This window comes from Schistocerca serialis, chromosome 1, assembly GCF_023864345.2.
Source record: "Schistocerca serialis cubense isolate TAMUIC-IGC-003099 chromosome 1, iqSchSeri2.2, whole genome shotgun sequence".
Classification (NCBI taxonomy): Eukaryota; Metazoa; Arthropoda; class Insecta; order Orthoptera; family Acrididae; genus Schistocerca; species Schistocerca serialis.
Window position 1 is genome coordinate 1,146,090,039 of NC_064638.1, and position 25,996 is coordinate 1,146,116,034.

The 25,996-nt window shown below is 40.3% G+C and overlaps 1 protein-coding gene across 1 annotated transcript in view; it reads right to left on the reverse strand.

The window, feature by feature from the left end:
- Positions 1-2,400: 2,400 nt before the first annotated feature.
- The window catches only part of LOC126456041 (conserved oligomeric Golgi complex subunit 3), a 116,712-nt gene continuing 93,116 nt past the window's right edge, over positions 2,401-25,996 (reverse strand). Inside the window, exons 10-15 of the mRNA XM_050091799.1 lie at positions 24,862-25,015; positions 21,206-21,381; positions 19,109-19,235; positions 18,430-18,641; positions 11,829-12,029; positions 2,401-4,170 (exon numbers count right to left, since the gene is read on the reverse strand). Coding sequence (XP_049947756.1) covers positions 3,991-4,170; positions 11,829-12,029; positions 18,430-18,641; positions 19,109-19,235; positions 21,206-21,381; positions 24,862-25,015 — 1,050 coding nt within the window. The 3' untranslated portion in view covers positions 2,401-3,990. The remainder of the gene's footprint in view (positions 4,171-11,828; positions 12,030-18,429; positions 18,642-19,108; positions 19,236-21,205; positions 21,382-24,861; positions 25,016-25,996) is intronic.

A 25,996-nucleotide genomic window follows, 5' to 3' on the forward strand; every position in this document is an offset into this window, starting at 1 on the left:
AGCACAGCACACACATAAATGACTGTTGTGTTTGGCAAGCTTTCAGAGCCAGTGGCTCCTCCTTCAGGCAGAAGGGTTGAAGGGGAAGGAAGGAAGGTGAAGGAAAAGGATTGGAGAGGTCTACGAAAAGGGGTAAATTTTGGGAAAGTCACCCAGAACTGGGGGTCAGGGGAGACTTACCATATGGGATGAGAAGGAAAGTCTCCTTCTGCGCCCATGACCGTTAACAGAGTCAACGAAGCCTTCGGTTGGATTGCATTGAATCCATCAGATTAACTGCGAACTACAAAGCGATCGGCTACCCATGTGACGGATCACTACGATTTGTCACTCGTGTGTGGGGCCCTTTAGAAAAGTAAACAGTTGTGACATCATGCTCATCTAACGCAGTTTATTGTTACACAGTACTACACAGTCTTCATCCTAAAGCTTTTGACACATTTTGCTGTCGGCAGACGCTTGTGTGTGTGCATTGTGTTTTATTGATATAAATGGTGCTTTTTTTGCAACTGAAGTTTTATTTTGGTGTTATTTTCTAGTTTGTCTTCCTGCTGCAGTAGTGGGCTGAAGTAAAATTCTTTGTTAATAGGTTCTTAGTAGCCAAAATTACAAAAATTTAACCTGAAAATTAAACAAGGAAAAATGTCTGGAAGTCTAAAAAGTTCCTGAGTTTTTTTGAGAATGAAAAAATTCCCAGTTGTCCTGGCGCATATACACACCAATAATATGTGAGGAGGGGATTTTATAGGGGCTACAGTATTTATGGACTTTCACATCAGTGAATGGGCCCACATGATATGCCTATGGCAGAAGTGTTGCCATCAACAGGAGTAAGTTGCGGCCATGGTACAAAGCTTGAGTATCTCTGACCTTTCCTCCAAATCGACAAGAAGGGTGAGTGGGGAATCTGAATCACTGTTGGATACTAAAAACTACCTGCACAAACAAAATCTTTGAAGTAGCCACTGGAAACTAACAATGGAAGGCCACACATCAAACACTTGAAACCAAATGTATGGAGAGGTGTCTGCTCTGCACACTATCAATGTCACTTACCTGTAAATCTCTGCCTTTGTGCACAACAACTGTTCAAATACCTATCCAACACACACACACACACACACACACACACACTCGCAAATGGAACTCGCACACAAATTACTGCAAGTCTAAGGCAACTGTAGCCACACTGCGAGCAGCAGCACCAATGCATGATGGGAGTGGCGACTGGGTGGGTTTTTGGAGGAGGCTGGGGCAGGGAGGGAGAGAGATAGTAGGGCAGATGTGGTGGATAGTTCAGTGCTGCTAGGAAGCACACGGGGACAAGGTGGAGAGGGTAGAGCAGCTATGCGCAGTCGGGAGGTTAGACGGACAGCAAGGGAGAGTTGGGGAGAGGGGGTAGTGGAAAACAAGAGAAGTAAAAGGATTGGGTGCGATGATGGAATGAGGGCTGTGTAGCGCTGGAATGGGAACTTGCCGTCCACCTAACCTCCCAACTGCACATAGGCCCTACCCTCTCCACGTTGTCCCCGTGCACTCCCTAGCAGCACTGCTCTGGCTGCTACCCCTACCCTACTATCCCTCCCCCTCCTCGCCCCAGCCTCCTCTTCACCCCCACCCAGTCGCAACTCTCATCATGCACTGGCGCCGCTGCTTGCAGTATGGCTACAGTTGCCTTAGACTGCAGTCGTGTGTGAGAGTTGCGTTTGCATAAAAGTGTGTGTTTGTTGTCTATTTTTGACGAAGGCCTTATGAGCTGAAAGCTTTATGTGGAACAGTCTTTTTGTTGTGCCTATCTGTGACTCAGCATTTCTTGTACTGCCAAATTTGATGTATAACTTTTCTTTTTTTTACACAGCTCAAATGTCTTTGATTTTTCACACTTACTGATAAACAGCAGGAATGATCAGTATTTCGTAATCTGCCTTTGCTCTTACATGCAACCCACTTTCAGCACTGTAGTGCATCATTTGATCACTGTGGAGTTCTAGCACTGGACTACTGCAACACAGGCACACCAAAAATAAATTAGCGTGTCTACGGGTTGGCCCCCTTCTATCTGCTGGTTTTAACGGCTTTGTCAAAATTTCATTTTTACACTTTGATGATGATTAAGGGAAGAATGAATGTTGACATAGCATTGTCAATCTTGGGAAATAGAACTAAGTACTGCACACTAACTAACTGACTATTGTTTCAAGCAAATGATTTTGCTTATTTTGCAAAATAATATCTTGTTTATGAGTCTGAGGTAGTGTTTTACACAATGACCTTGATGGGTGATGGAACAAAGAGCATTTCATATAATGCAATGTAACACAATATTTTACAATAATGTTTATTCAGTTTTAGCTTTTTGTGCTGGGATATTTACCTTTTAAGTTATGCGAGTTAGGAAAGTTACCTTCTTAACCAAACAAATTTTATTCAGATCACACAATATACTCAATACAAAGTAAAAGTAATGGCCTTAATCCTGTGGAAAAGCCAAACTCTTCACAACATCCATTCTCTGTGATTTGGAAAAGCCAGTGGCGAGTTTCCGTGCAATGGAAAGATGCAGTTACAAGTTGGAGCTTTCACTCATTGCTGAGATGAACTCAGAACTCTCCCCAATAGGCAGGTATCTGCATTTTAAGTCTTAGTCTGGCACACAGTATCAGCCTACGCGAAATGCTCTACAAAGACAGTAACTTTATTTCTGAAAATCATTTCTTTTTTATCATCACTGTACAAATTAACTATTTTTTCCATTCACACAGCACCACAGTATTTAAAGTACAATAACTTACATATAAGGCAACTTTACACACAGCATTCCTGGTCATAAAATTTTAAGGCAAACATACAAACATATTCTTGCTAAGATACTGAAGAGCAGCTGGCAGTGACATAGCAGCAAAAACTTGTGTATTGCAAGTGCCAACTTTTCATAAAAGTCTACACGATTTGTAAATTTGCAAGAGCTACATTAACCATCAGGGACAAAATATATTTTTGTAAACCTAATACAGACAACTCTGTGGTTTTACATAATTGAGAGATTACAGACATCCCCGTGTCACAAATCTCAATATGTTTATTGATTTTAAATTGAACATATGACTGTTGTATGATTCCTTCAGTTTGAAGGATTTCAGTCAAATGTTGTTCTCATGTGCGAATGTGTACATTCATCCCTCTCCCTTAAACATCCTGAAATTTCAATTTCTTGTTACACCTTGAAACAGTTGCTTTTATTATGTTAATGCTCTCACAATATGTATTGACTAGTTATTATTTCCATTTATTTGTGTTGACACTTGTTTTACACAGTGGAAAACCAAATCTATGAGTAAAGACATAATATAAACTGCCTCTTATGTTGTTTACAAGCACGGAATCAGTACCGTCTTGTACAAGTAGCAATTTTTGCCTCGAGTAAATCCATTGTTATTGTGCTGTGAGATAAGTAAATGAAAGTAGCCGTATCACATTTCTGATCTTCTGACATGGAATTGTAGAATTCTACATGGCATTTGTTCTATCCAGCATATTCTATTGATGGTGATGGATTCTATTCATGTTTTGTTTATGTGATACAAAAGCTGCCAAGTGTTATATAATTCCTTTTACATCACCTTTTCTTGTACTTGACACAACAGTCCAGACTAAACTGCTGTTTTCAGAACTGGCAAGACTGCATGCATAAGAATTTATCAACCGGTAAGAAATAATTATAATTTAATTTACTTTCAAAATTCTTATGCCATTTACTTTTAGTCAATACTGATAATATGCTCAGAATACTAATTACATGTCAACTTAAATTTTAAATACAAACAGGTGATATTATATCTTAGGTAATAAAAGCACAGCCAGGAAGAATGTTGGTTCTTTAGTTTCATGTGTATTAATTCTCATCAGATATAACTTTTGAGATCACCAACATTCACTAGCAAAAAAGATAAATTTGGCTTATATAAGAGTACATGAAAGCAGTTATCACCACTACGTTGTTGCGTCAAGCTGCTCCTCACGAACTGAATCTCCAGGCATCAATGATGCTGATGAAAGGAGGACAGCTGCCTGTTCTGGTGTAGGACAAGCAATTACTAAGAGGTCTTCAGCTGAGTATCCGCCATTTGCAAGAATCTGCTCCAAGCGTGCCAGTAATGCTAACACATTGTTCTGAAATAATAAAAAAGTGCATATTATTACACCATTAGTGTGAAAGGTACCTTGTACAGAAATTCTAGTGGTTTTACCCAGTTAGGGAGTAACACAAAAAATCTCAGGACAGCAATGTGAGACATCTGTCTGCTTCATCTTTGGGGTCCAGTCCTACAGACAAATCAGGGAAACAGCTATGGGAACAAGAAGTACATCCCCAACCTCTGCCTATCTTTTCACAAGCTCCTAAAAGCCCCTCACTCAATTGTACAGGATGGGCCTATGGGCAGGCAGTGGGCGTTATGGAATGAATAGGATAATATTTAGACAAAGGTCATTTATTGGCGAAAGCTTGTTAAAAATGGGTCACATAACCAGGCCTAGGGAGGCGACGGTGAGCCAGAGCATAGAGTTTGACGAAACACAGTTTGCGAAGCTAACGAAAGTTGGCGTCTGCCAATCGGACCAGTCCGAGCGGCAGGCATGCTGGCTGCGAAAACTAAGTCCCCAGCACCGCAGCACCGGTAGAAGCGGGGGATGTTCACTGCTACAGGGCACACGTCCAAGATAGTGAGAAGACAAGAGTACAAGAGAGTGGGCCCAGTGACGGGCGGCCGCGTATATTCGACGGATCACGCGGCTTCCTCCGCCCTGATTGGTCAGAACCAAGAAACCCGTGGGGGTGGCAATGGAACTTTCCAGAGCATTGCCCGCTAAGCGACGCCTGGGGCGGCGTTACCTCGTCAGCACGCGAGGGAGGCGCGTGGCCAAGGTGCCCTTCCATGGTGCTGACTTCCTGTTGCTGGACTGTGGGATGAAAGAATTTACAGGCAGCTAACACTGTCAGCTGTGGCTTGGCCGTAATGAAAAAATGAATTTACTGTTTGAAAGCTCATATAATAAAGTAAACTCCCCTACTGTCTGGCTCATCCTTTATACAATACAGATTAGTGGAAATTTTTGTGGTCTGGACGTGTGGTGAAGAACTAATCCACTTCCTGCAACAGCTTAACTTCTCTTCCCAACCAAAACACATACTGTTTCTTTTTTGGTGTCGTGCTACTTTTGATCTCATGAGCACCTGGCTGCTTGTGTATGAGCCAGCAACTCTGCTCCCTACCACCGTCATCTGTCAGCCACACAGCAATTTTAATTGCAGCTTCATCGACGCATGAACTGAGATCATCTCATCCTAATATCCACCAGTCACAATTCACTGCTCTCTTACCTTTTTTGTCAAATTTTATGGCATTCCCATACCAATATCCTCTATATAACAAATTTGCTAATCCTGCAACCCTTTCCACAATAAAAGCTGCCCCGTGCATCCCTTTGTTATGACTTACTTCAGCCCACAGTGGGTGGAATGCTCGAAAATGTGGCAAAAATCTGAAGATAAGATTTTGTTGCAGGTGGATTGAAGGAATACAAATTTTTGTATTAAAGGGTACTTGACCAATGAACACGCTTTTCAGAGCCGTGTAGTAAAGTGTTCAACTAATGTGTCTCAGAAGATATCAGTACGAGGCAAAATGGGCAGTATTTTTCGATGTATTATGATGATTACTGCTTGTGGAAGTAAGTAACATGCATGTGCACCATCCGGCCATTTTTGAACTATGTGAACCATTCATAGCACTGAGTATGGCTTAAGCACTCACCATTGTGGGCTTCCTGCATCATTTGGTGGGTCTCTGCAAAAGTTTTGCTCAAGTTTCATGGAAAATGAAATGCACATATGCTGCTCCTCTAGCTCTGCCATCTCAAACTTTACAAACCATGCAACACAACCTTCTACTCAATACAGCACTGAACAATAACTAGCACAGACAGAACGATGAAATATCCTGCAGTTACACATTAAACACAGGCATGTGAAGGGACGACAACTGCATTTCACTCCAATACACCATATTTTGTAGTCTAAACAGATTGTTTACAGGCAGGTGATCAATGAAAAATTCATGACTTTCTCTGAAGTGTTATATACTCTGAAACAATATACTTATGATGATTATTTTATGGACGATACATAGGCAAATTACTGATTTAGCTAAAGGTTAGGTTACTAATTTTTTTCAACAAAACATGTACTCGTACATCTCTGAACTACAGCAGACATCGTGTTCACTACACAGGTATCAAGTGAAGTAACTTCGAAGTAAAATACAGTAATGCAATGAGATATTCTTTTTTCATCTGAACTGAATAAACACTTTGTAACTGTTCTTTATAAAATACTGATTATTGCTGATCGTCTTTATTTGAGAATACTGCAAATGCAAATATGGCAACACTTCTACAGCAATTTTTATGATTAAGACAATCGAACTGAGTGGCACTTGCGAATCTCCATTTTCAATGTTGGCGTTGCCAAATCTACTTACATTGTGTTCACAAGGAATTTATGTTTTTTTATTACTTTATCACTATGATTTTTCTGATCCCCCCCTTTTTCTCTCTTTAATTTTTGAATTTTTCATCCTACCTTGTATCTTTCTTCCCCTTTTAATTAATTTTTATATTTATCTCATCTTCTCAATGGCCCTTCTACCATCTTCAAGTGCAGAAATCACAGTGCTTGCTACTGCAGTACCTTTAAATCTCATCCTCTCTAAGGGCCTCTTTCAAACTTAGGGCAAGAGAAGAAAGTCAAGAGGCATATAAACACAAAATACCCTCACAACGTACGAGATACATTCATGGGTCAGACAGAAGGTGCCTTTACTTAGTGGAGAGTAACTGCCACAAAATTCAACCTTTGATGATCACTGGTGCATGCCACATTGGACTAAAAACCGAACTGCTGCATTGTAATCTGTACTGGATCAATGCATTCAAAACAGCCTATGGTCTACTCTTGGAAGCAGTGGAGATGCCTCTTGATATTTGCTACATGTTGCTGGTGGACTGAAAGTTGCAGAGAATGCAAACATTGCCTGCTGCCCACTCCTCCCCCAATTTCTCAGAAATTAACTGAGCTATGTGAGCTCCACTGGACTCATTATTTGCCTCTTCAAACTAAAAATACTAAAAGTGTACTAAAAGTACACTGCTCAATAGTAACTGCTTCCTTACTGTCAAGTTCACTGGACAAATCTGCACTTACTTTCAGCTACTCAATTCATTCAATACCCATCTACTTCTTTTGTTCTGATTTCAAAGTGGAACAGTCAGACTACTCCTCTTCCTCTCATAATATATCAGTGTTGATGACAGACACAGGCAGAGACAATTGTGCAAACTCTCCAGTTTGTAAAGCTACTTTGGACTGAACTAGATCGGTATCATAAATGGCTCATCAATTCTAACAGCCCAGCAATACAGAGGAACACAGCGATCATCTTATGAACATAATGCACACATAGTTGTTGACCTGCAGCATTATGGAACTTCAGCACACTTTCTCTGTTTCACTTACACCATGAAAGCCTCCAACAAAGTGAATATATGGACATCTTCACAAAGGTCATTGTGCATACAATGAGCACTTACTTATCCCTGATTTCAGCACATTCAACTACATCCCCGGACATGACGTGAGGATATATGATGCACAAAAAGAATACCGGGAAAGTACATGGAGGTGGAGGGTGTCAGTACCTTAATGTGATACCCCAGAAGATCATGTTTTATGAACTGAACATGCAGCAGGCGATACCTTTAGCACATGATAAAGGTGCCTTTCTGTCACACAAGCTTTGCCAATCACCTATAGGACTGGTGTTGGCCACTCGCCAACATGTTTGTGTGACTCAGCATCAAAATGAATGTATTCTTTGTGTGTGTGGTACGGCATTTGGTTACTGCCTTCGTGCAAGATACTACAAACAAACAAACTAACTTCCTATTAATGTCTTCATGTCATAAGATGCAGAAACTTACAAATTAATCTTTCTCTTTTGGAAAGATGTAATTACCAGCTACTATGTACTCTGTATGTACTAAAATTAAGTAGTTGTAATTATAAGTTTTACTAGAAAGGTACTATAAGACGGACTTGTATGTAGACCCGATCCTAATAAAAGTAAACAAACAAACACAATTAGGTTCAGAGAGACCTGTCAGTCCCCCTTTCCAATCCACCCCAACAAATTTCTCTTTCTTTCCTGAAGAAGGAACTTACTGTTTCAAAAGCTAAGTATAATGTTTTTATTTCAAGTGTTCCTGTCAGCAGTACTGCAAGTTGTGGCTCCTGAAGGTAAGGAGATGTTAGCCTTTTCTGTCTTATGATTTTTACAAACATCTAAATACTATTGATTAAATAATCTCAGGATATCAGCCGAATGGCAGTATCTTCTTATCAAAATCCTTTAACCAGTTTCCTACTTGCAAATTTCAGGGTCCTGTGGCATCTGATCTTTTATAGCCGCTCAACTCCAGACTCTCCTGCCAAGTGCATAACAGCCAAGTCAATTGTGTGCCTGCGGAGGAGTGTGTGTGGTGGAGACCACCTGACTGGATGAGGGGGGGGGGGGGGGGCAGCAGGGGTATGAGCATCAAGTCGTGGTGTCGCTTGCTAATTCTGTTCCCTTCCACCACTGCTTTAGGACTGGAGCTTCTTGGTGGATTTTCACTCTCGCCTGATCCCACTCAGAGCTTACTTGAAACCTGTTGTCCAGGTTGACGAGAGTGTTTTGTACTCTTATTTCCACAGTCTCTTTGAAGACAGATGGACAGGCAACGGAAGGACTCGACACCCAGTCCTGACCCCTTCTCCACCATTGACTGAGACACTCCCTTCAGGAGTCACAACTAACTTGCCTGGTCTGCAGTCCAGTGGCTACACAAGACAGTTCAGCCTCAAGAATCAAACATTTTGCCTGAAGACTTGAATAGGCAACTTTCTGAAATGATGGTATGAGATGATGCCCCAATTCAACTGATGCCCTGAAAAGATTTCAAGAACAAAATTTGCTGAGAAAGCCTGCAGTTCCATATAAAACACTAATTTTACGATAAGATCACACTAATCACAAAAATACAGAACATAGAGCTAACAGTGCACTTAGTGTGATATGCAGTAGACTTGGATACAATTGGCCTCGGAAAACTGACAGAGACCCAAAAATGTAGCACCTATTTCTGGCAGAATTCACAAATAGAATTTTTTCTTATTAGATGTACAAATTTAAAAGGTTGCCACACCATGTAACTGAAGATGAGGCCTTAGTGCTTTGAAACTGACTGTTAAAACAATAAAAGACGAGATTGATTAGCTTTTTGACTGGAATGTTCCATTTTGCAATTAAGCACTTTTTTCCCAAACATTCTCTGCTTGTCTTTTTCTTTTGGCTCTATTTAAGCTTTCAATAAATGTCTGTTTCTGCTGAGAAGCAGCAGCATTTTCTCACCAGTGAACTGATTGCTCCTTTTATTTCAGGTTTAACTTGCCTTTTTTCTTTTCTCACCCAATTCATTAATTACAAAATCTGCAGCATATTAATTTTAACCTTTTGTGGGCTCTTGTATCCGAACTGTACTTGACAATGCTAGAGATAGAACCGACAAGAAACTCTGCACAGAAGTAGAACAGACAATAATTTCAACAATGGAAATTCTGGTAGGAATATCAACAATATAGGAAAAGACAGATTGCTACTTACTGTAAAGGAGACAAGCAAGTTGCAGACAGGCACAATTAAAGACATTTACATAAAGCTTTCGGCTGCAGCCTTCATCAGCAGAAGAGAAACACACACCATTCATACACACAAGAAAGCACATCTCATGCACACAAGACTGCCAACTCCAGCATATCTGGCCAGAATGCAACTATTATGTGGGGTGCAAGCAGCAATCTGGATGGGATGGAGAAGGGGAAGGGATAGTAGTGTACAGGTGGGAGGAGAGACGAACGCTGTCTGGTGGAATGTGCAGGGACTAGAATGGCAACAGGCACAGCGTTGGGACTTGTGGGGCAGGGAGGAGGGGAAAAAAAAGGAGCACAAAAGGAGAGGAGAGGGGAAAGACTGGTGGATGGGTTGGCAGCGGTGGCAACGCAATGTAAGTGTCTTAATTGTCTGCATTTTAACTTGTCTTCTTCATGGTAAGTAGCAATCTGTCTTTTCCTACATTGTCGAAATTAATTCTACTCGCACTTTAGTGGCAGAATTTCGGTGCTGTCAAAATATGTTGACAGGTTTTGCTTTCTGGTCGCTATAGTGCAGACTGCAGACATCATAAACTGTTGGTCATCTGAAAGCATAAATGAATGAATGAACACACACACACACACACACACAAAAAACAACAACAACAACACGAAGCGTTCAGCAACAACTACCACACAATTGCTTGCTAAGGTTGGCAATGTCGTAAGTGTGATAGTTCAGGTTTGACCTCTACTGCTATTTCGTGCAACCACAGTTCTAAACACCTGTCACCCAAAAATTGCTGTGTTAAAGTGTCTGTGTTTACCAACTTTTGAACTATATCTAGCAGACAAATGTATGGGTATATTTGGTCTAAGGTGCTATGTTGCATTACATAGCACGTACCTTATACAGACCAGACCATTCAACCATCCACAATTATGTGCCTCTCAATCATTGAGCACTATCTTTCCAAACTGGACTTCATTAGATGATGTGCAATACCAGTAACTAAAAACTGAATACATTTTTGACATTAAGATGCAGAAAATAAAACTATTTCTAACTAAGCCTGATAAAATAGTTAATCTGGATACAATTCACTATGAAATAGCATTTATTACGTAATTTCCTATTTTCACATTTTGAGACAGAATTCACATTTATCATAAAATCTGAATTTTTCAGGTCCCTACTGAATGAGGGAAATGTTAAACATCAAAAGAGCAAGATCCTGTTATTAATGCTGCAAATTCTTTAGTTAACAAGGATGAAGAGATTCAAGTTTAAAGATTAGAATGACAGCACCAAAAGCACATTTATACAATACATTCACCCATATTGCACCAGCGACTTGAAAATTTTACTTTACCTGGAACTGAAACATCAAAAGTTCAAAGTAAGTGTATAACATTTTCTTTCTTTGACTCAACCATATGACCTTTTTTACACTATATCAACAGGAAAATTTTCCTGTGACCTATTAAGGCAAGGACATATTTATTTATGTACTACGTTTATCAATAGATAATTCATTTATTCACCACATTCATTTCTCTCAATTTGTTTGTTGTGATCTAGAGAAACAATGGAAAACTAAAATTTGAATGGCTAGATAGAGGTATGAATCCCTCTTCTCAAATAAGAGTCCTGGACCACAACACCACTTCATTTGGTCCCTGTTTGCTGACAGAAACCATGTTCATACAATGACATTATTTATGACCAAACTGTAATAAAGTGAAAGAAATAAGTTATAAATACGCTAGATCAAAAACTGTCATTGTGAGTGGAATGATACTTATGTGCAAGCAACATCAGACACATTTATACTTTGAAACCAAATGTTTTTCCTTGGCCACGCACAAACAACAAATGGTTGGGGGAGATAATACACAATGTAGATGCTACAAAAATACGGAAAAAGTAAATAGCAAGTACTTCAACTTCTCTATTAGTTACCTAAATAATTTTGGAACACGTTTCTCTCTGGAAACAAAAATACAACCACATTATTGTGTCCAGTGTTGTTCACTTATATGTTCTTAAGTCATTTCAATAGTTAGTTATGTGACAGCATACCTTTATTGGCCTGAAAAGTATGAACTCAGTCTCCCGGTTTGCCAAGTAGAGCTGCATGCTGCGCTGGACATTTGGCAGTTTTGCTTTTATAAGTCGTTTTGTCTCAGCAACAATTTCACTAACTGCTGCTGGATGTGCAAATGGTTGTTGTGAGAGTTTTACATTCTGTACTTCTGCACTCATGCTGGAGAATACTTGTGCCTGTAACAGAATGGTAAAATACACCACCAGCGTACGCTTAGAAAAATGCGTACAAAACACATTTTATATAAAGTTGTATTGCACATTCACAATGTGTGTCAGGACTGGCAACAGCTGACATCATACTGTCGTAGTAACACAATGTGGCACCTGGCTACTGTGTGCAAGACACTTTGTTCAGAAACTCTGCGACTGATCTGTAAAGACACACAAGTCCAATTTCTGCAGTTCTGATGTAATACCCACACTGCTTCATGTGGAGAAGAAGGGCAGTAGTCCAGTTCCACCCCATGGCCAATTCAGAAAGTGTTAAATGGACATGCACCCTTTTAACATGTCCTAAACTGGATACTGTGTGCATATTACAAGTATGGTAACAAGTCCAAACTGCAAAAATTGGACTTCTGACCCATTTCCTCTCAGATATGGAACTGTTTATCTTGCAGGGTTATGTAGTAGCAATTCTAAAATATGCAATGAGCATTATAAGATTATCTGATGACAGCCATGCAGTGGGGATATTTTACATATGCACTACAAAAATTAAAAGAATGCATGTACATTATGTGATCCAAAGTATCCGGACACCTGACTGAAAATGACATACAAGTTAGTGGCACCTTGCATCGGTAATACTGGAATTCAATATGGTATTGGCCCTCCCTGAGCCTTGATGACAGCTTCCAACCTTGCAGGCATACATCCAATCAGGTGCTGAAAGGTTTCTAGGGGTATGGCAGCCCATTCTTCACAGAGTGCTGCACTGAGGAGAGGTATCTATGTCTGTCGGTGAGGCCTGGCCCGAAGTCTACGTTCCAAAACATCTCAAAGGTGTTTCTCTAGGATTCAGGTGGGGACTCTGTGCAGCCTAGTCCATTACAGGGTGGTGGTGGTTGTGCAACCACTCCGCCACAGGCCATGCATTATGAACAGGTGCTCAATTGTGTTGAAAGATGCAATCGCCATCCCTGACTTGCTCTTCAACAGTAGGAAGCAAGAAGGTGCTTAAAACATCAATGTAGGACTGTGCTGTGATAGTGCCAAGCAAAACAACAGTGGGTGCAAGCCCCCTCCATGAAGGCATGACAACACCATAACACCACCACCTCTGAATTTTGCTGTTGGAACTACACACACTGGCAGATGATGTTCACCGGACATGCATCATACCCATACCCTGCCATCGGATTGCCACATTGTGTACCGGGACTTGTCACTCCACACAACGTTTTTCCACTTTTCAATCGTCCAACTCTTACGATCCTTACACCAAGCAAGGCATTGTTTGGCAATTACCAGTGTGATCTATGTCTTATGAGCAGCCGCTCGAACATGAAATCCAAGTTTTCTCCCCTCCCTCTGAACTGTCATAGTACTTGCAGTGGATCTTGATGCAGTTCGGAATTTCTGTGTGATGGTCTGGATAGATGTCTGCTCATTACACATTATGAGCCTCTTCAACTGTTGGCGGTCTGTCAGTCAACAGACAAGGTCGGCCTGTACGCTTTTGTATTGTAAATGTCCCTTCACGTCTCCACTTCTCTATCACGCTGGAAACATTGGACCTACGGATGTTTAAGAGCATGGAAGTCTCGCATACATATGTATGGCACAAGTGACACCCAATCACCTGACCATGTACGAAGTCACGAGTTCTGTGGAACCACCCATTCTGCTCTTTCACAATGTCTAATAACTACTGAGGTCGCCGATATGGAGTACCTAACAGTATGTGGCAGCACAGTGCACCTAATATGAAAAATTTATGTTTTTGGGGGTGTCCGGATACTTTTGATCACATGGTGTATTTTTACATCCAAAACAATCTACTAAATGTTCCACTCACTGTTAACAGATTTGGGTGGTGGTGAACTGGTATGGTACTTTTTTGTTCCAGCTGAATACACTGCCACAGAAAAATGCAGCTACTTATTTGAAGAAGCTGACACGTTATACAGCATAATCAATACTCTGTAGGAGCTCAGCGAAATACCAGGGATAAATTTTAAGCAGGTCCCAGATAAAATTTCTTAACTCTGTAGCATAATGCTAAAAATACTCCCTCTGCGAGATTTATGTTGCCACATGTCCAATGGAAGACAAGTTATTCCTCACTTAAGTGTGATCATCTGCTTTTAATTTTTCCAAAGAAGAAATTTCTGAAAATAGTTATCTGATCAAATTACACACCATATTCAAGTGATGGTAAATCTGAACAGCAATGAGAATGGGTTTGAAGTCCCAACATTTATGCACATTTCATAGATACATGAAGACCTACTACTGCACTCTCCCACCAAACCAAACAGCAACTTGCTTGTGACCACATGGGATCAAAGACAGTAACTATTTAAAAATTCAATAAAATAATTTTGTTCATGCATACACAGTTGAGTCAAATTATGGTTTTAATCATTAAAATTACAATCACAATCTTGCTTCTCATGAACTGTGAATATTAAACGATGGGATCTCCAGGTTGGAACATTGACAATATTTGGCAAATGACAGATTGCTACTCACCATAAAGATGGCCTATTGAGTTGCAGACAGGCTCAACGAAAAGACTGTTACACAATATAGCTTTCGGCCAAAGCTTTCTTCAACAAATGAAACATTTACAAAAGCGACCTCATGCACACAAGACCACTACCACCGGCACCTCTGGTCAGAGAGCAACCGTCACATGAACACCACTCTGGAGTGGGGCAGGGCAGCAGCAGGATAGCAGGGTACGGGTGGGGGGAGAGAAGAGCACTGTTTGGCAGGGGGTGCAGGGACTAGTTGGCGGCCTGACCAGATTGCCAGTGACACTGTGTTGGGATGTAGGGGGCAGGGTGAGAAGGGAGCACCCCCAAAGGCCAGCTACAAGAGTGCCCCCTTCGTCACCTGATACCAACCTGGACTGGAAAAACTGAACCACATTGTTCATCACAGCTTTGACTATCTATCATCATGCAGTGAAAGGAAGGACTCCTACCCAAGATCCTTCCCACCCATCTTAAAGTGATGTTTTATTGCTGACCCAACCTTCACAACATCATAGTCCATCCGTACACCATTCACAATCCCATCCCCTTGCCGCAATGATCATATCCCTGTGGAAGGCCCATGTGCAAAACCTGACCAAACCACTCACCCCGCCTATTCCAGTCCTGTCACAGCATCAAAGGCCAGGCAACCTGTGAAAGCAGGAACGTCGTATACCAGCTCTGCTGCAGCCATTATGCAGCTTCTTTACATTGCTATGACTAACAACCAGCTGTGCATCAGGATGAACTGTCACTGGCAAACTGTGACCAAGAGCAGGCCAGACCACACTGGCACAACACGCTGCTGAACACAACATGCTTGATTTCAATCACTGCTTCACTACCCGAGCCATCTGATTCCTCCCCTCCACCACCAACTTTTCTGAATTGTGCAGATGGGCGTTATCCTTGTAACACACCCACTGCTCCCAAAATTACCCCGACCTCAACCTACGGCAACCTACTGCCCCCAGACCCACCACACAAAATATCCACCCCCTCTGCCCTATCTTCTCCCCCCTAGTCTTATCTCTCACCCTCTGCCAATTTACCCTCCAGTCATTTCCCCTCTCCTGATCCTCTCCGTTTCTACTGCCACATCTTTTCCTCTCCCTGCACCACCTCCTGACACTGCACATGATAGTCTCATCGGGCCGCCATCGAGTCCCTGCACACCTAATGCAGACAGCGCTCTTCTTTCCCCCCACCCATACCCTGCCACCTCGACCCCTTTCCCCATTCCATTCCATATTGCTATTCACATGACAGACACATTCTGGTAGGAGCTGCCAATGGTAGCAGTTGTGTGCATGAGGTGTGTTTGCTTGTGTGAATCGTGTGTGTTTCCTTTGCCACAGAAGCCTTTGGCCAAAAGCTCTCACGTGTAACAGTCTTGTTGTGACTGTCAGCAACTCAACAGGTCATTTCTATGATGAGTAATGTATTTTTTTCAAATTGTGAATATTTTTATTTCTTTGCCTTAGGAAACAACTAGTGACCCATAAAGGTAGCACTAATTATCTACGCCAGATGACTTGTCTGGTGTAGTGGTAATAAATTATCTTAATCAGTCCGTCTGTTAGTAAAAACTGAATCAAAATTCCGACAATAGTACCCGAGGTCTTCACATAGACACACAAAAACATGGTGGAGACAATTTACTAATACGTATAGGTGCAAATGCTTTGAGCCAGATAGGAACAATGTGTTGATTGACCATATTAACAATAGTCAGATTCTGGCTCTCTGATATTAATTCTATGGTGGTTAGGCAGAACTGTGGACATGGTGCTTAATGTTGCCGCATTGTCACACTGCTCATTGTGCTTATATATGTGCATTCTCATAGCAGGTGTCTGAACAGATTAGTTATTGCTGATTCAGTCTGAAGTACATTTTATTGCACAGAAAAAGTGTAAACACTTCGTTTTACTCTTTACAATACAACTTCGTTTGATATGCCGTCTGCTGAGTTTATAGGAAACAATAAAATGTGGTGAAAGTCCACCAATCTGGCTGACAACAAATTTAGGCAAAGTCATGTACTGTACATTAAAATGCTGTCTATTCGGCTAATGGTAAATAACAGTCATGGTGTGTGACTGCTATTGACATAACTGCAGTTGCACTTTGTTATGATGATGTGTGTGTGTGTGTGTGTGTGTGTGTGTGTGTGTGTGTGATGAAGATAAAGTATATGAAATACACCACACACACAGTGACATAGAGTCTTGCCAAACTGAAGTACAATTGCATCACCAAGCCACAACAAGAAGCCTCAAATTTGTGTACCCTAACAATGGAGCTCATGCTATCAAATATGTATTAGTCAATAAAAATATAAATATACATGTGACTAACTTATTCATAAACATATGTACTGCTCAACAAAAGATCAAATATCACCTGACACCATTACAGGCATATGACACAGTACGGAAAGTATGTAAGTGGAACAGAGATGAGTAGGGAATCATTCTATTGAATATAAGGGCAGCAAATGTGGAAATCCACTGACATTAGTGACACTGACAAAGGGGAGGTTGTTACAGCCCAGCATCTGGAAACAAGCATCTTGAAAATGCTGAACTGAATGAGTATTTGCGTGCTACTGTTGTATGCATCTATGGAAAGGGGTTGAAGGGTGGTGAAACAACGAGTAGGTGATAATGAATTGATTGTCCGTGCCTCATCACACAACACAGTCAGAGGCTTACCCACTCTGTGTGAAGCACAGTAGCTGGCAATATACAGAAGATTTAATGACTGAGTACTATGTTGGTGGAGGCACAAATGTTTTGGAACACTGTCCCATGCATATTGTCAAACACGGGGTTCTGCAGCAGATGACCTCTAAATGTTCTGATTTTGACCCAACCACATCAAGAATGGACTGTGGATCAACAGAAAATTGTTGCCAGTTTGGATGAATCATGTTCCCTGTTACAATGGGTCAATGGCCGAATCCAAACACTATATCATCCAGACAAACCGTTGCTCGAAACATGCACCTCGCCCAAATGCAGGCTGGTGGGGACAATATTATACTCTGGGGACATTTACCTGGGATTCCACAGGACCTGCATCGATAACTGAAGGCACCACGCCAACTGTCAACTATGCCAACATCATTGGAGGCCACTTGCATACCTCCAAGGTTGATGTCTTCACCGACAGTGATGGTATCTTCCAGCAGATATCTGTTCGAGTCATGAGGCCAGAATCGTGCTACAGAGGTTTCAGAAGCATGCTACTGAGCTCACGTTGATATTTTTGCTACAAAATTTACCTGGTCTGAATGTGTTGAAACATATATAGAAAGCTATCAGGCGCCAGCTCGCACCCACAAACCAAAGGCTCACAATTTACAGGTACTGTGTGACCTGTTTGTAGGCATTTGGTGCTCTATACATCCAGGAAAACACCAAGGACTTGTCAAATTTGTGCTGTGCTCATCACTGCAATAATGTGTCTGGTAGACGGACCAACATGCCATTAAGTAAGTGGCTCTCATGTTTTGACTCATAATGAAGCATCATCAGCTCATTGCAAAAAAGTTAACAAATCACTAATTACCAAATGAATAACAATTAGAATGACAGAGCCATGTTTGAAAACTATGAAAGATAATGAACACTTAGCAGTTCACAGAAGAAATCAAAGATATAAAATTATGTAGAAATGGGGTAGGGGTGGATAATTCTATCCGAACCTTCGGGGCGGGGGAGGAGGAGGAGGAGGATGTGGTGAGGAAGCTGGAAAGAAAGACTTCTCGTAACTTACTTTTGGTTCATTGCCTAGACTTTTCTACTATCACTGTCCAGGGAGAATAACAAATAGAATTACTTGTCAAAATTTGCTTTGTATACCTTCTGCAGAAATGCAAGAACTGGATCTGCCAACTGTGATGTGGCGTGATTTATAAAAGCCTCACAGGATGCTTTAAGCTGACGGTCTACTTCCTTTCGAGAATCTAGCAGCTGTTCCTTCACTTGGGGTGTGCCTTCCAACAAGAACTCAAGCAGTGCATTATTTGTCCCCAGGGAAAACAGGCGGCGCTTCTTTTGGAGAAGGCTGAAAGCTGAACAGAGAAATACAGAAACAAGTTATTCACATAGTTATCTGATTGTACTTCAACATAATTCAACTAAAGGATTTTTTTTCTTCTGTTTCCAATAATGTTCATAGAAAGATTATCATCAGAGTCAATAAAAACTTTTTGAACAAGATTAAGTGATAAAGTGAGAAATTGTTTAAATATATCACTGTCAGAACAGTGAATACAAATGTCTTAAAAATAAGAAAACAACAAAATGTGACATTTATATCAATGTAATTACTTGAGGAAGATTACTGTGGAAAGCATATTATTCCTTGAATTTGGGAAGGGGTCTAAGGTTAGGGGAGTGGAGGGGAGGGTCATGTGAGAAATGGCAAAAACTGGAAGTAACGAAATGAGGGAGTGCGTTGACTGAAAATGGAAGTGCATGGGACCAATAATTGCAACCACATCACTTTACAAAGTCAGATGCAAAAATTCACACTGACCTGCAGTTTTCATTTTGCTAAAATCCAAACTCATTTCCTTGATGGTAAAATCAACTTGAAATGGAGCTATCTGCTCTCTTAAGATGAGTAAATGCTTTATTTGGAAAAGTTCACCATCAATAGGACTCTGAAACAGATAACACAGTACATATATATCTCTACTCCCTTTCACACACACACACACACACACACACACACACACACACAGAGAGAGAGAGAGAGAGAGAGAGAGAGAGAGAGAGAGACAGTCATCATCACAATTCAATGTTCACTCTTTCTGAAATGTTTATGCAGTCTTAAATCTGATTCTGACGTAAAGTATTGTCTCCAGAATCTTTCCTAAGTTTAAAACAAAACTTGCTTCTCTTTCAGATCAGCCAACTAAAAACTCAAGCAAACATCAAATATCACACATGGAAATACAATCACCAACAACTAACCAAACCACTAGTCCTGCAGCTACTTGCAACACTGATTCTAGAAGGATGTATGTACACTATGTGATCGAAAGTATCCGGACAGCCCCAAAAACATTTATTTTTCATATTAGGCGCATTGTGCTGCCACCTACTGCCAGGTACTCCTTATCAGCAACCTCAGTAGTCATTAGACATCGTGGAAGAGCAGAATGGGTCGCTCCTCGGAACTCACGAACTTCGAACGTGATCAGGCGACTGGGTGTCACTTGTGTCATATGTCTGTACGTAAGATTTCCACACTCCTAAACATCCCTAGGTCCACTGTTTCCAATGTGATAGTGAAGTGGAAACATGGAGGGACACGTACAGCACAAAAGCGTACAGGTTGACTATGTCTGTTGACTGACGACTGACAGACAGCCGACAGTTGAAGAAGCTCGTAACTTGTAATAGGCAGACATCTATACACACCATCACACAGGAATTCCAAATTGCATCAAGATCCACTGCAAGTACTATGAGAGCTAGGCGGGAGGTGAGAAAACTTGGATTTCATGGTCGAGCAGCTGCTCATAAGCCACACATCACACCAGTAAATGCCAAATGACGTCTCGCTTGGTGTAAAGAGCATAAACTTTGGATAATTGAATAGTGGAAAAATGTGGGACATCATCTGCCAGCATGCGTAGTGACAACAGTAAAATTCGGAGCTGGTGGTGTTATGGTGTGGTATCACAGCACAGGCCTAAATAGATGTTTTAAGCACCTTCTTGCTTCCCACCATTGAAGAGCAATTCAGGGATGGCAATTGCATCTTTCAACACGTTGGAGCACCTGTTCATAATGCACAGCTTGTGGCGGAGTGGTTAGATGACAATAACATCCCTACAATCGACTGGATTGCACAGAGTCCTCACCTGAAACCATAGAAACACCTTTGGGATGTTTTGGAACGCTGACTTCATGCCAGACCTCACTGACTGATGTCGATACCTCTCCTCAGTGCAGCACTCCGTGAAGAATAGGCTGCCATTGGCAAAGAAACCTTTCAGCACCTGACTGGATGTATGCTGAGAGAGTGGAATATTGAATTCCAGCTTATCGATGGAGGGCGCCATGAACTTTTATGTCATTTTCAGCCAGGTGTCTGGATACTTTTAATCACATAATGTATAAGGAGACACCCTGTGGCATTTCAGACTACACTTACCCACCTGAATACAAAATTCAAATTTTAGAAACTTTTGGATACCTCATGAGAGGCAAAATGAGGTGAAACTCAATCAGTTTCCCATCAACACTATTTATGAAACTATAAAATGTGGAAGAGAAAAGTGCCCTACAAAGACAGAAAGAACTTGCTAACAAGTGGCAGCAGAAACTGGCGTAGGGAAAATATGAAACAAATGCTATCTTTCAGAAGCATTTTCTCCTGCATTTGGCAACAGATAATGGAACAAACTTGAAATGTGATTTCTCTTTCTTACATTAATCTTTATTCCTAATTTTCTATAAGAAGGCTTAGAAGTAAAATTAGCACATGACTGGTAGAATGTGACAGAAAGCAATGGTATTCATTGCCGTGAACTATTTTAAGAAATGTTTATAATAGTTGACACTAACACAGTAAAATCCCTAAAAAACTATAAACATTTATATTTATGTTTTGTAATAATACCTTTCTTGCAGTAATTGCTTGTGATGCTGATGCCACACTTTGGATGCACACAGACAATGCCTCCTGCGAAAGACCCTGGAAAATAGTTCTGTCAACACAGCGGTAGAGACGAGACAGACAAACTAGTGTTCTTCGAACAGTTGGGTACCACATTCCATGCAGATCTGCTGGCGAATCTGTAAACAAGACATTTCTACATCAACATTTGTTGGAGCACTGTGTGTGGCCAAAAATACAAGTTTATTTCAATAAGAACTCTTTATGTACGTTAACTCTGGTAGCCCACAATGCTGGATCTGCTATAATTCTTTTGCAAAACTGTTTCGATGAATGGACGTTTTGACAACCATATAATAGAATTTTTGTGCACTAGATTGCAAAAGCGTAGCAATTAAGAATGACAAGTGATCTTAAAACAGTTTGTATTTAATAACAATTTCTCCGTGTGTCTGATGATGTGAGAATGCAGGAAAGGGAACTGGCCTTCATCATTATCTTCAGATGACAGACAGAATTATTCCTGGCAAGGTTTGGTTGTATATGACATCCAAGGTGCAAAATAGTACTTTTATGTGATGTGCAACATAAAGAGACAGGAACTTATGGATAAACCTAAATGTAGGGCTTGTACACACCTAGATTTCCTCCACAGTATGGCCTTGGAGTGAATGTTCACAAGTTTATTCAGATTAAGTTACCTGACTGAAGGCCATTTTTTTCTGTATTATGGCAAGGCAAGGCGTCATGGCAGTTGAAAAATGAGCAGGCTTTTTAGACCAGACATGTGTGCTCATTGAACAGGAGACAAAGCACTTGTGAGGAGGAGAAGAGAAAACAATTACAATTCTGATACCTATGATATCAGACAACTACTTCAAATTCTACTTTTAAATGTTTAATTTTAAAAATAAATTAATCCTCACTTATCCAATGATACGTGCAAAAACTCATTCCATAACTAAAAAGCTTCTGGTCAGACGGTCAAACTAAACCAAAGAAATTAAATTTAAAAATATGTACAGTTTGCAAATGTGTTGTTTCATGAAGTGAATCATGATTTGTTACACTTTTAACATATATCTGATTCATATTCATACATTCATAATAAAATTTCATCACAAACTGAAGTGATGCTAATAACAATATCCTAATAATAATAACAATATAAAGAAAAGACAGATTGCTACTTTTCGTAAAGATGACATGTTAAGTTACAGACAGACATCGGAAAAGGAAACACACACATGACTACCATCTCTGGCAGCACTGACCGGTCTGAGCTGCCGGAGATGGCAGTTTTTTGTGTGTGTGTGTGTGTGTGTGTGTGTGTGTGTGTGTGTGTATGTGTTTCCTTTTCTGATGGCAGCCGTAACCAAAAGCTAACGTGCAAGTGTTTTTCAGTTATGCCTATCTGTAACTTAACATGTCATCTTTACGGTAAGTAGCAGTCTATCTTTCCCTTATATTGTTGATATTCCAACCTGGAGTTTCCATTGCCTAATTAAAACAAAATTTTCAGTTTATATTACAGGAATTATGCTACTGAATAGTAACATTTCTCCCACAAAACATCTGTAAACTTACTTTTAGGTGATCTAGCTTCTTGTTAAGTGTATTTTTGTCTATGAATTTATATTTCCATCCTCATATAAAGTGGAGACTGTACATATAATATCACTTGTTATGCAGGAATGGTAAATTCTCGTTTCTCATGTTGTAAGTGTGGCTAAAATTATTCTCCTCAAATAATATTTGTCTACTGTGTAAGATTTGAATTTCATAAATTATAGGAAGGGAACAGTTTAAGATTCACAGTCTCTGAAATAATGATTATGAGATTCTTTTAGCTTTGCAACATACAAGTAATGACAGTTGTCTTTTGCAGTTCCAGTATCTGAGATATGTCACATGAACTTCCCCAGAAAATCAGACCGTATCAACGTCTTCCACAAGTAGATTGTTATGCTATATTTTAAACTCTACCATTTGGAATGTTTAATTTTGAAATGTACCATATGGGTTTATGAAAGGTTCAGTTTCAACCATTTAACTGGATCCATTTTTCTAAGGTTTCAAGTGTCTGTATAATAGAGCTCCGAATATTTTCTGCATTATAAGCCTCTATTAAAACAGAAATAGCATCTGCAAACAGTACTGATGGGGAAGTTACACTTGTCAGCACATCATTCACATGGAACAGAAGAAGCATCTGCTCGAGAATGCTGGCATATCTTGTGATACTACACTGTGTTTGAAGTGACAGTTACCCTTCTCTTTGTTTCCTGTTCTGCAGGAACGATATAATCCAATACAGAGCACTATCTATTCTGCAGGAATGATATACCGAAGATAAGAGCACTAACTAATTTGTAGATAAGCAACGACTAGTTTACTGAAAGGCTTTTGTAAGATCGAAAAGATACCTGCAGCTTTACTGCTCTGATCTACTACTTTGCTTATATTTTCAATATAGTTACTTGTTATATCCAGGTTTTTTCCTTACTTGAATCCAAACTGGTTGCTTAGAATAATGTTTTTTTTACAATAAAATTTTGTAATCTGGACTGTAGATGCTTTCTCCAGCAACTTTAAGACAATTGAAATAATAGAAGAAATAAGATAATAGTTCCCCCTGTCTTTCCTCAATCCTTTCTTGAAATTCAACACACCAGGATAGCACCTCTGTTCAAAAGAGAAACTGATTATTTGATTTCATGGAGGTGCTACTACGTGGTACAGTCCGTTAATCACTTTAGTGGGTATCACACTCCATGCAACAGATTTATTGTTTTTTAATGATAGTATTTCATTTTCCAAATTCTTTATCAAAATGTTCTCTTTAAATCTCCATGTACTCAGCTTCTTGATAAAGTTCAGAGGGATTTATTTTACTCTGATAATCTGCTACACCACCACCTGCCTTCAATATGTTCATGAAGAATTCATTTATGTTAACTGGCAAACACAATGCTAAAGAGTTGTGAAATATTGAGAGAATATGAATGACAGAGTGATTGAGTGGAAGAAAACATTTACAAGAACACAGATTGCAGAAGAGACCGTAGTATGAGACTGTTGCAACTAAAGAAACAAAACATAGCACAAAGAAATAAAATGAGAGGGTGCAGCCTGACAGAAATCAAAACACACTTATGCCTGGTGTAAATTTTTTGGATTATGTAATGTGTAACTACAGTGTTAAGAAGTGGGTTGGAGACAAAATATGTACTGAAAGTAGTGAAAAAAAACTGAACAGGAAAATATTTGAAAAGAAAACAAAAGGAAGATTAGAGTTACATGTTCTGTCAACAATGAGGTCACCAGATACTAATCACAAGCTTTGACGAGGGATGGATGGGGAAGGAACTCAGCCATGTCTTTTCAAAAAACCACGTAGGTGGGGTTTGAACAATCATCCTCACAAATGCGAGTCCACTGTGCTAACCATTGCACCACCTTGTTAAGTGGAAAGAAAACTGCAAAAAAAATTGCAAAATGGGGCTCTGTTACAATGGGTACAAGAAAAATGTTTAACTTAGCTTGAACAACTGTATGTCAGAAAACAGACCAATTAGAGCAAGAACAGTATGTTTTTGTGAAACAAAAAACAGTTCTGCAAGAAGAGAAACACATTATGATGTTTGGACTATACTTACTACCCGTTCTCGAGCGAGGTTGTTCTACTGTATTGTCACTGTTGATGCGTGCAACTTCTTGAGATGTTGCAGAACCTACAGAGACGATGGATGACCTCGAGTCTGAACGCCTCAATGACTGTGGAGTCTGATCTTGCAGTGACTGGGCTATACTCTGTAAATAATAAATTGAAATATTCTCACATTAGTATATGAATGAGACGGTAATGCAAGCTGCATGCAAGTTATAATACCTACAACTTTTTTCCTCACAAACTAAAAAGACAAAAATTGTGAAACTTTTATCACTTATTCACATAAGCTCATTCCAGTTGTACACATTTTTCACAAAGCTGACAGCACAATTCCAGGTCTGCTGCAGATACTTCTTTAGGAGTCCGGTCAGACTGCTGGAAAATCATTAATGCAACAGGGGCACAGCTAGTGAATGTGTAATCGCAGACTGTCTTTCATCGTCTGAAATGGCCAAAAGTTAATAGGAGCCAAATCAGGTGAGTAGGAGCACAAGAAATCACTTCAAAGTACTTGCCACGAAGACACTGGGGCGTCGCTTTCGTCCGATGCGCCGGTGAACTGTTCTGGTGAGAGGGCACATGTGAGCCTTTACCAACCATTTTTCGGACAATGCTGAAAGGAGTCCATTCTTCAAAACATTTCGGTATGTTGCACCTATATCACAGTAGTGCCCTTTGGAATGAAACAAGTAAGGATTACCCCATCGCTGTGCCACATTGAGATCACCTTTGTTTGTTGTCACACAACTTTCCACCTCCTTTGAACTGTCACCCCCCGCCCCCCCCCCCCCCTCCCACTAGACACATCTGTGACACCATCATGTCTCACTCGAGTGGCAATGGGTTTCAATCAGCGTCACACCACACAAATGGACAAAACAAATGATTACACACTGTTCTCGTAATGAAAATGTTGCCATTTAAGTTATCTAAAACAGTTCTCACTCCTGCTGTTACCACTAGAGTTGTGTGTGCTGTACAATGCTGCCATCTCCATCACGCGTTCACAAGGGGGCATGCGAATTTTAAAACATACTGCACGTTTCTATTTGTTTCCAGTCCTGCAGATAAAGATTGGAGGTGTTATAACTTGAATGCACCTAATATAAAAAATGTAAGTT